This window comes from Dromiciops gliroides, chromosome 4 (assembly GCF_019393635.1).
Source record: "Dromiciops gliroides isolate mDroGli1 chromosome 4, mDroGli1.pri, whole genome shotgun sequence".
Taxonomy (NCBI): domain Eukaryota; kingdom Metazoa; phylum Chordata; class Mammalia; order Microbiotheria; family Microbiotheriidae; genus Dromiciops; species Dromiciops gliroides.
Genome location: NC_057864.1, coordinates 157,903,999 through 157,919,323, shown reverse-complemented (window position 1 = coordinate 157,919,323; position 15,325 = coordinate 157,903,999). Strand labels below are relative to the sequence as shown.

At 40.5% G+C, this 15,325-nt stretch overlaps 1 protein-coding gene across 1 annotated transcript in view; it reads left to right on the top strand.

The window, feature by feature from the left end:
- The window catches only part of PRCC (proline rich mitotic checkpoint control factor), a 35,668-nt gene extending 20,720 nt beyond the window's left edge, over nt 1-14,948 (top strand). The window contains exons 3-7 of the mRNA XM_043999797.1: nt 2,804-3,391; nt 8,592-8,687; nt 10,288-10,431; nt 12,702-12,767; nt 14,449-14,948. Coding sequence (XP_043855732.1) covers nt 2,804-3,391; nt 8,592-8,687; nt 10,288-10,431; nt 12,702-12,767; nt 14,449-14,535 — 981 coding nt within the window. The 3' untranslated portion in view covers nt 14,536-14,948. The remainder of the gene's footprint in view (nt 1-2,803; nt 3,392-8,591; nt 8,688-10,287; nt 10,432-12,701; nt 12,768-14,448) is intronic.
- Nucleotides 14,949-15,325: the final 377 nt, after the last annotated feature.

Sequence of the window (15,325 nt, the reverse complement as noted above, 5' to 3'; positions counted from 1 at the left end):
AACTGTGTTGGGTGTATCCAGAGGCTCTATCCTCGAACTTCTTTTCTCTCTTTAACTCTCACTCGTTGACCTCATCATTTCCCATGGGCTAAATTATCATCTCTGTTTAGACTCCGTCCTATTTTTTATATCCAGTTCCAGAATTTCTCCTGGGCTCCAGTCCCACATCATCAACTGCCTTTTGGACATTTTATTTTATTGGTTGATTTAGGATATTTATTGGCAAACGATAATCACAGGGAAAATATGAACTGCAGCCTCTAGTGATGTCTGATCCCAAGAATTCCCAAACCCTAAGTACAGTTTGGCATGCCACAGCATACTAGCTTCAGAAATAAGTGAAATTCCCTGCAGGAATGTTCCTTTGGGTAGCTGGTAGAAGGACTATTTATAGAAGGACTATTGAGGGCCACTGGCTGCTGCCTGATACATGATAAAGTGACCTCTAATGATAACAACTACTGTTGATAAAAATGGCTAAAGGACTATTATGAGTATGGACTAAAGTAATAAATCCTTGAAGTCTGGAGAACCAATAGTCTTACTTTCTATGCTCAATCCTCTCTTCCAAATTGTTGAGGAAAACAGGACAGCCATAGCTGCCAAAGTCTCAGTAGGCATCAGTCCAGAGTGAGGAGGTTGGCAGTAACCTCTTGACTGAGTTGCATTTAATCCAGATTCTGTTGTCTTTTAGTCTACTCTTTCATTTTTATAGTGGTCATTATTCATAATTTTCTTTTGATTTACTTTGCTTTCTGTCAGTTTACAGAAAACTTCCAATATTTCTGAATTCCTCATTTTTTATAGTGCAATATTATTCAGGTATTGCATTCATAATCCAACCATAATATTCATATGCCATAGTTTTTTCAGGATTTCCCAATGTATGGGTAACCACTTGGTTGGCAATTTTTTGTTACCCCAAAGAATTCCAGCCTACTTTTCCAAACTCACTTTACATTTCTCCTTTGTATATTCTGTGTTTCAGCCAGACAACTTGCTATTTCCTGAAATCTGCATTCCATTTCTCACCTATGTGCCTTTCCATGGGCTGTGTCACATTTCTGGAGTGTATTTTCTCATCTCCACCTTTTTGAATCCTTAGTTTCCTTTAAGGTTCGACTTGGGTTGGTAACTCCTTGATGAAATACTCTTTCCCTCTTCAAATTATCTTATATTTATTTAGCTGTATAAATGTTGTAAACTCCTCTCTACCTGCAGGGTATAACTTATGTGGGGTCAGGGACTATTTTAATTTTTTTTTTTTAATTTTTAAATTTTTAGTGAGGCAACTGGGGTTAAGTGACTTGCCTAGGGTCACACAGCTAGTAAGTGTTAAGTGTCTGAGACCGGATTTGAACTCAGGTCCTCCTGACTCCAGGGCCGGTGCTCTATCCACTGCGCCATCTAGCTGCCCCTGGGGACTATTTAAATTTTATCTTATTTCCAACATTTAGCATAGTACCTTGAAATAATAGGTACTTAATAAATGGCTTGGCAGATTATGTTGAATACTAGTGGTTGGGGGTTCTGGAGCGATTACTCTTGGTAACATGGGTTAGAAATTAATCTGAACATCATTTTTGAGGAGGAATTTCTATGAGTGGTCCTAGCATAAACTCATGGATGATGTGGGAATGACTTTACCACTTTTCCTTGTACTGGATCCTTAAAGAATCCTGGATTAGGAGTCAGTGGATTTCAGGTCTAGTCCTAGCTTGATTAGCCCTGGTATCTTGGACAAGTTCTTCATCTATAAAATGGAAATAATAGGACATGCAATGTCTCCCTCAGGGTGTTGTGACAAAAGTGCTGTAAAACCTTATAGAAATGAATTGTGATAATGAGGATTGGGGCTGGTGTTGAAAACACCATCTGCCCATGTGGGAAATGACCAACTTTTACCACCATGAGCATAAATAGTAAGCATTGAAAACTACTTTTCTGTTGAACAGCTGATTATTCGCTTCTTCCTTCTGTTAACGCTTGACCTGGAAGAGTCAATCACCACTTGGTTGGGCTTTTCTTTTGTCTCTGAGGAGGTGGAAGAGAGGGAAGAAGGCAGTGACCTTATTCTAATTCCCTTTCTGACATCAGGACCTCTAGGTCTTGGGCCAGGCAGAACACTCAGGAAGTAGATTCCAGGAGATTCCCATCAGTAATGGAAGACTGGCTAGAATGACGTAGTTGCAAACTGGCAAGTTAATTGCTTGCTTGCTTAATATAACCAAGCTGTTTATAAGCTTCTGAACACATAGCTGAGTTTGAAAAAATTTTATTTTGACTATCAACACTATTGTTATATTGTTATATTTGTTATATTGTTATATTGTTATTGTTATATTTAGCCCTTTGCCTAAGGAAATTCTTTAGGGAAAGAGGGTGTTTCCAAGTTAATGGGAAGGAAAGAGAAAAAAATGCACAAACAAGACAGTTTTTTCTCCTCAGTCATCTCATCCAGTCTTGGCTGGATAAAGGATTGAGGGGCATATAATTCAGGTACAGGAATATTAGTCTAGAAAGTCTTCTAGTGGGAGGGGACTATGGAGCTGGATCAGAAAAAAGGGAACAGGGATATGGTCGAGGTGAGCAGAGAGGGAAATCAATCCTGTTTATAGGATGTGTTAAAATCTTGTAGGAAAATTTGACAGTTGGAAGAAGAGGCCAGACTTGGAACATAATATTGGGGCAACAAAAAATGAGGGTTGCTTGATTTTGTAATGTTGGACTTCTTATTATGATAATAGTGATTATGAATTGAAAATACAATCTCATGTGTCCTATTTCTCTCCTGGCTCACTAGGGATCTGGTGAAGGGACAGGTTTATCAGCTTTGCTTCCCCAACCCAAAAACCTGACCACAAAAGAGACTAACCGATTGCTCCTGCCCTACGCTTTCTCCCGAAAACCTACCGATGGCTCTGCTGACACCAAGCTCTCCAAACCAGCCCCCAAGACCAAATCTGCTTCTTCTACTTCCTCCTCTGTCCCTGTTGTGGGTGCCACCACTACTACCCCATCACCCTCAGCCATCAAAGCAGCTGCCAAGAGTGCTGCCCTACAGGTGACAAAGCAGATCACACAAGAAGAGGATGACAGTGATGAGGAAGTAGCCCCTGAGAACTTCTTCTCCCTTCCAGACAAGGCTGAGCCTCCTGGAGCTGAGCCATACCCATACCCTGTCCCTGCTGCTTCTGAAGAGCCACCCCCAGGCACAGAGCCAGATCCTACCTTCCAGGACGATGCGGCTAATGCTCCCCTTGAATTCAAGATGGTAGCTGGCTCAAGTGGAGCTCCCTGGGTGCCTAAGCCTGGGGAGGACTACAGCAGTCAGCCCTACAACCAGTTCCCTACATATGGTGACGCTAATGCCACTGGTGTTTACTATCAGGTAGGTAAGAAGTATAATGGAATGATTTGGGACAGTTATATAGTATGTTAGAGATTTGAGGCCTGTACTGTTCCTGCTCTGATGAATTGTTAACTTTTGCTAAATTAAACCATTCTGGGATCTGTTTTACTGTATTTATCAGACTATAATAATGATTTTTTAAAAATTTAGGGTAACATTGGCTAACATTTGCTCCATGTCTTAAAGTCTCATGACTAGTAAGTACCATATACTGAGCATTTCCAGTTCTCAATATTCAAGTTGTGGATTAGATCTAGAGCCAGACAAAGATTCCTTGCCTTTCGGGGGGCGGGGGCGCAATAAGGGTTAAGTGACTTGCCCAAGGTCACACAGCTAGTTAAGTGTTAAGTGTCTGAGACTAGATTTGAACTCAGGTCCTCCTGAATCCCAGGCTGGTGCTGTATCCACTGCACCACTTAGCTGCCCTGATTCCTTGCTTTTTTACAGTTCCCAGACAAATAAGGGAGATGGATACACTTCTAAGATGTGGACAAATAAGGGTAAACAGCAAGAACTCCAGATATTACATAAGAGTGGATCTCAGAAAACCTTTACTGTGGGAAGTTAGTGCTTTTTAAAAAGTGGGGTTGGAGAAGAAGGCAGCAGGCACCATGGTATGCTGGAATTGAGGAATGGCCTGTGTTAATTATGCTTGATTTCTGGATAGATTCTGAGTAGAATAATAGGAATTATTTTTCCAAGATATACCAAAGATTTGAAAAGATATTTCCATTTCAGTTAAATTTTAATCTTTAAACCTTGGGCGTGGTATATAGGTTAATGAATACAAGTCATACCATTTGCCTCTTCCTCAAGAATGTTAAGAAAAATGAGATTATAGGTGTGAAAGTGTTGTCTCTTTAGCAAAAAGTATGTAAGTCCAAAGTAAAAGAGGGTTATGCCAAGCTTGATGCTAAGGGTTGGAATTACAAAAAAGAAAAGTAAAGATAGTCCCTGCTCTTGAGGAGTTTACATACTAATAGAAAGAGATTCTCTATGTAGGGAAATGGTCATAAAGTAGAAGTTTTTTGTGTCTTCTTTAGAATATGGATAGGAACTTAGACGTGTGGTTGCTTGTATAGGGGACTTACAATTGAGGGAATTTCCATAGAGAGCTTCCAGTAGGTGTTGGAGGTGCCACTTGAACCCAGATATCCCTGGTGTAGAGGCGGGCTCTTCATCCATTATGCCAAGCAGCCTTTCATGAGTGGAATATTTTTTTAATGTACTAGGGAAGCTTGCCATTGAGATTTACTATATTGTAGATACTTTTGTAAAGTGAAGAATCATCTACCAATTTTGTCTCTTGCATATGTCTTTATTTTCATGTTTTTTATTTGCTTAGAATAAGGTTCACCCATACATTACTGAGCCTCATTTTCTATTCAATTCTTGGTTTAATATGGACAATTTGTCCAGGAAACATGTAGGCTAGGAATGGAATAGGAGTTAGGGAGCTCCAGGGACAGGAGAGAAAGCAGCTCATGAGGGCTGTGACTCTCTGACTTGACCAGGCCAGAAAAGTTCCTTTATCTTTTCTTCTTTGTGGGATAGCACCAGTCTGGTATACATTCCTTGAAAGGGGACCACTGAATTACCCAACTGTGTGACTTGTGGGAGCGTCCAGAAGGCTGTGCCAGAATTCAAATTGTATTTGTAACACTTAATAGAGTAGCTACCTGGTTCAGTGGATAGTGTGTGGGACCTGGAGTCAGGAAGGTTCATCTTGCTGATTTCAAATTTAGCCTCAGACATCTACTGTGACCCTGGGCAAGTTTGCCTCAGTTTCTTCATTTGTAAAATGAGCTGGAGAAGGAAATGGCAAACTACTCCAATATCTCTGCTAAAAAAACCCCCCAAAACACAACAAAACACAAAAGGAGTCATAAGGAATCAGACCCAACTGAACAATAAAAACACTTGATAACTGAGTAGTCATAGGCAAGTCATTAACCTCTCCAAACCTACAAGGCTAATCTGCTAAAATATAAACTGGTTTTAATTTGTGGTGGTATAAGGAATTTTCATGCCCAAATCACAGATTCTTGGTGTATTTAAAAGTTATTTTTTGACTTAGCAATTTTGAACAACCAGAGTATTGGTTTGTTTTCTAAATATTGGTTTGTTCTATGTCTGAGGTACTCACTCCTATAACATTCTCTGGTCTCAAGGCAACAGAGAAGAAAAAGGATGAGTATTGGATTACTGTGCTTTTTAGAGTGCAGGGTTCTCAGGGGATGTCTTCCAGCTCTTGATCTTCAACTTCTGGGGTCTAGCAATTCATCTTATAAGGAACAAAACTGAGGAAATGGCAGAGTAGGGGGCCAGGAAAGACATGGAAAAATCTTGAGAACAGGAAAGCTACTGCAGCTTTAGAGAAAGGCAAGTGTTCAGTTTAAGAGAGGGGCAGCTAGGCATCACTGTGGATAAAGCACCAGCCCTGGATTCAAGAGGACCTGAGTTCAAATCTGGTTTGACACTTGACACTTACTAGCTGGGTGACCCTGGGCAAGTCACTTAACCCTCATCCCCCTTGCCCCCCCCCCAAAAAAAAAAGGGGGGGGGGAAAGTCTGCAGATTTTGGGCCAGTGAACTTGACTTCAATTCCTTGTAAAATTCAAGAATGAATTATTAAAGGTATGATTAGAGTACATCTAGAAAAAGAAATAATTACCAAAAACAGTGACACTGACTTCATCAAAAATAGGTCATGCTAGACCAACCTTAGTTTTTTGTTTTTTTGTTTTTGACAGGGTTACTAAATGGAGAATGCTATAGGTAGAGTTACTTAGATTTTTGGTTTTTTTTTTTTCAGTGAGGCAATTGGGGTTAAGTGACTTGCCCAGGGTCACACAGCTAAGTGTTAAGTGTCTGAGGCCGGATTTGAACTCAGGTACTCCTGACTCCAGGGTCGGTGCTCTATCCACTGCGCCACCTAGCTGCCCCGAGTTACTTAGATTTTTAACAAAGCACTTCATAAAGCATCTTGTGTGCTATTCTTATGTCAAAGATGGAGAGAGCTTATGCTAGATGAAGGTGTACTTTGGTAGATTTGGAATTCTATTAAGTGGCTACGCTCACAAGAGAATAGTCATTAATGATTTCATGTCAGCTTGGCATGTTGCCTTTTCCAGTAGAAAATCCTAGGGATCTTTGTTTGGCCTGTGCTGTTAACATTGGTGTCAGAGTTGGATAAAGGCATAAATTAATCAATTAATGAGCATGTAGTAAGTATCTACTATGTGATGGGTACTATGCTAGGTATGCAAATACAAAAGGGAGATGTTACACTTATCAGATTTTCAGATAACACAAGGCTGGGATAGGTAATGGCCTGGATGACAGGATCCAAAAAGATCTTTACAGGCTAGAAATTTTGGCGGAATTAAGATGAAATTCAGTAAGGATAAATGCAAAGTAGGGGCAGCTAGGGGGTTTAGTGGATAAAGCACCGGCCCTGGATTCAGGAGGATCTGAGTTCAAATTCAAGCTCAGACACTTGACAGTTACTAGCTGTCTGACCCTGGGCAAGTCACTTAACCTTCATTGCCCTGCAAAGAGAGAGAGAGAATTTGAAGAGATAAATGCAAAGTCTTATATTTGGGTTCAGTAATTAACTTTACAGATACTAGATATCAAAGGCATAATTAACAATTTGTCATGAAAAAAGATCGGAGGTTTTAATGAGATTCATACTCAATATGAATTGACAGTGTGCTATGTTCACCAGAAAATCATATGTGATCTTGGGCTATATTAGAAAAGGCATAGCATGCAGGATGAGGGAGAGGATAGGCCCACTGTACTCTACCCTGGTCAGGCCACAGTATAGTACTGTGTTCATTCCTGGAGGCCACAGTTTAGGAAGGATATTAAAAGTTACAAAATATCTAGGGAGGGCAACAAAGATTTGAGTCCATTACAGATGCAGGAATGGAAGGCTCAGGGAAGACATGATAGCTGTCTTCAGGTATTTGAAGGGCTGCCAGGTAGAGAGATTAAAATGGTTTGGTTTGGATTCAGAGGAGAGAACTAGGCATTGGATGGAAGTTATAAAGAGGCAGATTTAGGCTTAATGTAAAGAAACATTTGCTAACTTTAGAGCTCTCAGTAAGTGGAATGGGTTGCCTCAGGAGGTAGTAAGTTCCCTGGTCTTTTTGGAACTCTTCCAGTAGAAACTAGGTGATCACTTGTCAGGTGTCACGTAGTGGTGATTAATTACTGGGCACGGGCTGAATTAGGTAGCCTCTGAAGTCCCTTCTATTTACAAAAATGCTTGATAATTATCTGATGACATTCTGCTGAAGTTATATTTCTCAGGAGCCAGTGTTGATGGATATTTCTGAAAGGAATGTCAGGATGATATATGGTGGGAGAAAGCACTGGATTTGGATTTAGACAAATTCTCTTCAAGTCTTTGCTCTGTTACTGTGTGACATTGAATAAAACATTTGACCATGCTGTTGTAACTGTTTCCTCTCTTGTAAAATGATGGGGTTTAGGCTGTATCAGGTTTCAGACATGTGGCTTTACAACACTGACTGCAGCCCAAAATTCAATAAAACATAAATAATGTTAATATGTGGTTTTCTGAGTCAATTTGTGACCAGCAGGGATCCATATATACAGTTTAGTCATCTCCTTCACCCCCTTTTTCTATTTGAGTTTGACACCACTGGTGTAGATAATCTTTGAGTCCCTATCAGCTTGACATATTATGAAAATATAATAAGATAATCTAGTCTTTAATTCCTGATTCTTAAAAATCATTGCTCCCTTTGTGTAGAGATCTAAAGGAATATAGTGAATTTAAGTTATAAAACAAGTTGTTTTCACGTACTTGAGTTCAAGATGTTGGTATTTACTGCCTTTATAATTTGTCTCTTTCCCTTGAAATGTTTTGTAGACCCTCCCTTTGTACACACCTTTTTATTTTCTCTCTCTTTGACTTTGCCATAGTACTTTGCTGACTTCTCTCCTTCCCATGTGTCACTTTCTGCCTTGCATTATAGTTATTTGTATTTTCTCTTCCCCCTCTCCTAATTAGATTGTAAGCTCTTTGTGAAGGTAAAGGTTGGTATCTTATTTAATCTTTGTATCCAAATGCTTGGCACAGTGCTTTTCACATATTAGATACTTAATAACTATTTGAATTAAATTTCATTCATTCTGGCTTTAGGATTATTACAGTAGTGGCTACTACCCTGAGTCTGATCCAGCCTTAGCTCCCCCCCAGGAGATGACCCCAGACGCCTCTTTCATTGATGATGAAGCGGTAAGTTAACATATTACTTTTGTTAATTTTGACACCAGGACCCCATCCCTGGGTCAAAAAGCAGATGCTAAAAGAGATTTGGGTTTCTTACTGTTTCACAGAAGTATATTCTCCCAAGTTGTGGTTTTTAAGGCCATTTGAAGTGATTCTTCCTTCAGTAAGCCTTCCCTAATTCATGTGAAAGAAGTTAAGAACCTATGTATGCCTCATAGCCTTCAGGTCCATATCTGGGGTATTTAGCATGGAGGTCTTCAGAGGTCTAGCATTTAATACTTTCATTAAAAAGACCCATAGTTTTATTGATATTTATCCTCTCCCCACTAATAAGCTTTTGTGGTGGGCCATCACAAGTTACTATAGCTAAGAAAAATTATCCCTTAGTGACTAACCTCTAATGATGAATCTTGAAGTACTTTGCCAAGCTGTTACTTGGCTTAAGGCACAGAGTCCATCCTTAGCTTAGTACAGGGTTTCTCTGAGGATAGTTGTGAAATTTCTGGAATTGTGGAAACTAAAGTTACTTCTTTGCATAAAAGTCCTTTTAAAATTCTCTTCTCTCCCTTTTATCTATTCATATTTCAAATTCCTCTACTCCATTGACTTACATGCTCACCCTTTCCAATGTTACCATCATCATGATTATGTTTATTGTGATTATCATTATATCCCAATAATTCCCTTCTCAAAAGCAGGCAGAGGTTATCTTAGTGGTCCAACTGGTGACTGGACTAGACATTTGGATTCAGCTGAGTTTTTTGGTAATTTGTTCAATTCGTCTGCTCTCATGTCCTGAAACTCCCCTCCATGCCCCAAGTACGTAACTTCTATTTATGTATGGAACTGGTATTTTTCCAGGATGGGGAAACAAATGGCAGTTATTTGAACTGTTTTCTGAGATCCTTTGCCTGGTCTCTTTTCCAAAGCTCTTCTCTCACAACCCTTACTCAACTCAATATCTCTTCCCTCTCTCCTGTATATTTTTGGTATTTTGGTAACTTGGCTTAATAAGACTAAGTGAGGGGCAGCTAGGTGGTGCAGTGGATAGAGCACCGGCCCTGGATTCAGGAGGACCTGAGTTCAAATCCGGCCTCAGACACTTTACACACTTACTAGCTATGTGACCCTGGGCAAGTCACTTAACCCCAATTGCCTCACCCCCCCCCCAAAAAAAAAAAGACTAAGTGAGTAAAAAAAAACCCAACCACACACAACTAGACAGAATTGTGGGAAAACAGCCTTCATTAGAGAAGTCCTAAAAATGTTCTGTCAAGTGTTTTTAGATGAAATATAAATTATATGTAAATGACCCTGTGCAGACTTTAATATACTTTCATCTAACTCTCAGCCATCCTTGAATTGGGTCTAGGAGGACTTCTGAAGGAGGTAGCAGTTCAGATGAAATTGAAAGGAGGAGAGAAGAAGCTTGGCAGGGTGACAGATAGGATGTTATGTGGAGGGAACATTTAGGGTGAAATTGGAGTGGCGCTTCACAAAACTCACTGGGAATCCAAGTGGTCCAAATTACCCTGCATCTCTCTCCCTTTGTCTCAGCTTCCTTCATAGGCTACTCGTGACTCTGCCAATTTATATTCTTTCCTAGTTCAAGCGGCTTCAGGGCAAGAGGAACCGGGGAAGGGAAGAGATTAACTTTGTGGAGATCAAAGGGGATGACCAGCTCAGCGGTGCCCAGCAGTGGATGACCAAGTCCTTGACAGAAGAGAAAACCATGAAATCATTCAGCAAGGTAGGGTGAGAGAGGCTGGTGGGTAGCCCTAGGAGCTCTTGGAAACACTTGGTCCTCCTCTCCCTCCCTCCAACCCCCATGTAAGAAAAGGAAAAGCAAAACCCACTTCGTGGTGTATCGGTTTATTTAAATTGTCCCAGGTTGCTCTGAAATCATCCTTTTCCTAACTTCTTTTAGATAATTTTTTTTCTTTCAGTTTTTTTTTTTTAAGTGAGGCAATTGGGGTTAAGTGACTTGCCCAGGGTCATACAGCCAGTAAGTGTCTGAGGCTGGATTTGAACTCAGGTACTCCTGACTCCAGGGCTGGTGCTCTATCTACTGCGTCATCTAGCTGCCCCCTTTTCATAACTTCTTGTGGCACAGTACTATTCTGTTACATTCATATACCATAATTTGGTCAGCCATTTCCCAATCGATGGATACCTCTGTAGCTTCTAGTTCTAAGCTACTACAGAACGAACTTTGTTTTTGTACATATGAGACTCTTTCCTCTTTCTTTAATATCTTTGGGGAGTTGGAAACAGTTTCAGAAATGTTCCATTTCCCAGGTGTTCCCTTGTTGTTTTCACAGAACTTTTAGCAGGCAACTGTTTATCTTTAGTACTCTAGAAGGAACTGTGAAAAGAACTATAATCTAGTGCATGTGAAATATTTGAACTCATGTTCAAATCTGTTGTTGGTAAGAGAGCAGCATTTCCCAACCTAGGTCACTTCTTTAGGAAGATGTTCTAGATTTTCTGTTCCTCCCCAAATATCCATCAACCCACATTCACATCCTTCTTTCTGCCCTGTTGAATCAGAATTTAATGCAGGACCCTCTTTAGATGTGGTCACAGGAACTAAATCCCTGAGTTCTGTATATTTATGCCTTTTCCTATTGTCCTTAGCCGCCTCTTTTCTCCATTATTGGTGCAAGGTGTATGTTGTCCTTGCCCCCTTCCCACAACCTTTCCCTCAGTACAGCCATGTCTGTGCCATTTTCATCAGTGGGAGTGAGCCCTGTGTCCTACAATGTATAGCATTAGATTTAGACATTTATGATCTATCATGGAAAGGGAAAAATACTGGAAGTCCTGTATAGCAGTGATGAAATCAAGGCCTTCCAGTTGGTGTTGATTCAGTTCCAAGGGCACCTTTATTAAGCTTCTTCCATGTCTGAGGCTCTGTGCTAAGTCGGGGGATATAAAGAAAGGCAGAAGACAGTCCCTGCTTTCAAGGATCTCACAATCTGATGGAGGGGACAGCATGCAAACAACTGTGGATAAGCAAGCTAGATACACAGGATCAATTGGAAATAAATAGCAGAGGGAAGGCACAGATGGTCAACTTAGTCTTAGCCATTTGTCTTGCATCTGAAAGCTTCAGGTCATATTGAGCAAGAGGGTGTAGTTAGAGCAGCATAAATCCACAATCATTTATTGAAAATAAACCAAAAAAATCCACTAGGTCATTTTTACATACAAAGGCCATTATTGTTTACAATATACAAAAGAAATAGCCAGCAGTTCCTGCCTTCAGTGAGTTTATTGCTAAATCTAATTTTGTTATTGTTCCATGAAGCTTTAGTAGTAACTAGGAAGAGCTTCCCAGTTCTCTGGGTGGACCCCCCATGGAGGGTTTATAGGAGGACATGGAGGTGGGGGGATGGTGAGGTGGACAGAGCTGCTATAGTTGTGGCAGTTGCAAATTCAGAGAAATGATTGGCTTTTTCATGATGGACTAGAGAGACTTCCCAAAGGAGGGGTAGATTGAATAATGAGAGAGTCGAGTGAGCCAGGGGGCAGGAGAGTCTTCCAAGTCTGTAACCCTGGAGAAGGATGGCAGAGGGGAAAAGTCAACTGGTGAAGAAGCTTTGGGTTGGAAATAAGTGCCAGGCAGATAGGAAGTAAGGAAGTGGGTGAGGAAGACTTTCTGTTCAAGACACCTTCAGTGGGAGCAGCTTAAGAAAGAGGAGGCCACTGTGTGTCTTTAAGAAATCTAAGATAATAGCAGTGCAGCTTGGACATCTCCAGCAAGTGTACTTTGTGAGCCTGAATTTTCTGCCTAGTGGTCTGATTTTTGTGTTTTGTTTTGTTTTGTTTTTTAAATAAAGAAACAGTTTTAGACCTGGGTTTTCAGCTGGTTTTCTTCCCAAGAGCTACAACCACATTATTTCTCAAGTGTCTATGCTGAATTTTTTCTCTGTACTTTCTTGCTACCAGCCCTGAATACAGGAACCTTTAGACCAGGTCAGCCTTCCCAGACTAACAATTTCTTTCTTTACCTTACAGAAGAAAGGTGAACAGCCAACAGGCCAGCAGAGGCGAAAACACCAAATCACATATCTGATTCACCAGGTGAGCCAGGGCAAGGACCACAGCCTCCCCAATCACATAGCTTTTCCACACTATTAGAAGCCTGAGATCCAGTTCTTAGAAGGAAGTTGCCTGAAATGTGGCCAGTATTAATCACTGGACTCATCTCCAGATATGCCACTAGGTGGCGATAGCTTCCTTTGGGATTGTCTTCATTTTTAACCTCCAGAAGAGATCCTGTATATACATGTGCCTTATTTCAAGCAAGCCAATTTATAAAAAGTTCCCTCATAGGATTCCTTAAACTCATTGACTCTTCCAGTACAGTTAAAAGACTTAATTTCCCCAAATTCAGTTTCTGTTTAAATTTCCAGAAGCATATCTAGTGCATAAAAAGTGGATTATGCTTATGTAATTATCCTTCTAGTCACCTAAGGACCAGAGTGAAGCAATAGCACAGGTAAATTTGATAAAGCAAATAATCTTAAATTTCTCTATGATTTTAGGGTGTCTTTGTTTTGAATGTGACTTAACATCAATGCTTGAACATTTGAATTCCTGGGAGGAACTCATTTATATATCACTTTAAGATTATATGTTCTTCCTCACTGGCCTTAGATTCAGGGGGACCTGAGTTCAAATTCGGCCTCAGACACTTGACACTTACTAGCTATGTGACCCTGGGCAAGTCACTTAACCTTCATTGCCTTGCCCCACCTTCCCTCCCCCAAAAAAGATTATTTTTTTTTTCTGAAAACATCCCTTTGAGGGTAGTATAAGTATCTTTTCTATTTTATACAAAAATTTGAGACTTATTAAGGCTAACTGACTTGTCCAAAGTATGGTCAGACTTTGGATTTGAACTTAGTTTGCTCCTAACTCCTCCAACTCTTTTGACTTAATCACAAATGAGATAACATATACATAAAGTGCTTTGCAAACCTTGAATGCATTTTATAAATGTCAGCTATTACCATTACACCAGGCTCCTTACAGTATATCAGACTTTATGCTGGGCATTTTAGGGGAGGCAGAGATGTTGGATATGCTCTTTATTTTTCTTGTGGCATTTTCATCTATACCAATTAAGTGGTATAATCCTTGCAACCGTTAGGGAAGATAAACGATTACAGAATTTCAGTAGTCACATAATTCATAACTGAATGAGAGTCCTGTCTCTTGAACAAAAACCCCAATTCTCTTGCTTCCAGGAAAAGCAAGAGTCAGGGAGGATCCTTCTTGGATGGGTGAGTGGTGGTGGTCATTTCTAGAAGGAAGCAGGGAGCAGTTGAACCAGGGGACAAGTAGGGAAAGTAAATAGCTACTCAACATGGTTATGATTAGTCATAGTTCATATTTAGATAGCATTTTTTTGTTTGTTTTTGTTTTGTTTTGGGGTTTTTTTGCAGGGCAATGGGGGTTAAGTGACTTGCCCAGGGTCACACAGCTAGTTAAGTGTCAAGTGTCTGAGGCCAGATTTGAACTCAGGTCCTCCTGAATCCAAGGCCAGTGCTTTATCCACTGTACCACCTAGCTGCCCCATTCATATTTAGATAGCATTTTAAGGTTTACATGCCTCTCAGTAATCATTTGACCACCTCTACCCAAAAACATGGCATGACTTTCTCATCTGGACTTTGGATAGTTATCTCCCATGGGCAAGAGGAAAAAAAAATTTAGGACACTAAATCTTTTCCTAAAATTTTTCTCCCTGACTCTTTAGGCTAAGGAGCGAGAGTTGGAACTGAAGAATACCTGGTCAGAAAACAAGCTCAGCCGTCGGCAGACTCAAGCCAAATATGGATTTTAGGCTTCTGGAACTGATTTCCTCAAGGATCCTATCTTCCCCTTTACCCCGTACTGGGTGGCCTGGCCTTGCCCTTCCCAGCTAACACCTTTGGGAGCCCCAGCAGCTCCAAGTCCAGGACCTTCTTCCCTAGGGCCCCAGCCATCACCTCCTTGAGAATGAACACATTGGATTTCATTTTCTTAATAAAATTTAGAAAATGCAGCTTCCATCTCTCTTGGGGCCAGCAGAGACTCCTGAGTGACTCTTCCAGAAACAACTGTTGAATTCTTGGTTGGGAACTTGGCTCCCTAATAGGGTGAGATGACTGGTTGAATTCTGGATTTTGTTTTTGTTTTTGTTTTTTGTTTTTTGTTTTTGTTTTTTTAAACAAAAACAAAGATGTCTGTTGAAATAAAACATCCATCCTGACAGAAGCGTTGACCCTGCACCCTTTCTCCTCCTCTGGTGTGGTTTCCTTTCTCTGAACCACACCTCTTTTATTGTTCTTTTCCCCTGATGTGTTTGTACCTTGTGTAAAATACTCTCTGATCGCTTCCTGGGTTGCCTCCTTATTGACTGCTTCTCTCACCTAAGGGAAGTTTTTGGTGGCTGACAGAAGGTTCAGGGAGGGCTCCTGGAGCATAGCTTCCTGCTCACTATTCCAAACCCTGCAACCTGAGAGGTTAAGTATAAAGGAAGGGACTATCTGACTTTGTCAAGGGTTTGGATCCTGGAAGCAGGTGAGATGTTGGATTCTCTAATGATGAAAATGAGCATCAGTGGTTTTTATTCTGGGGCCAATATGAAAACT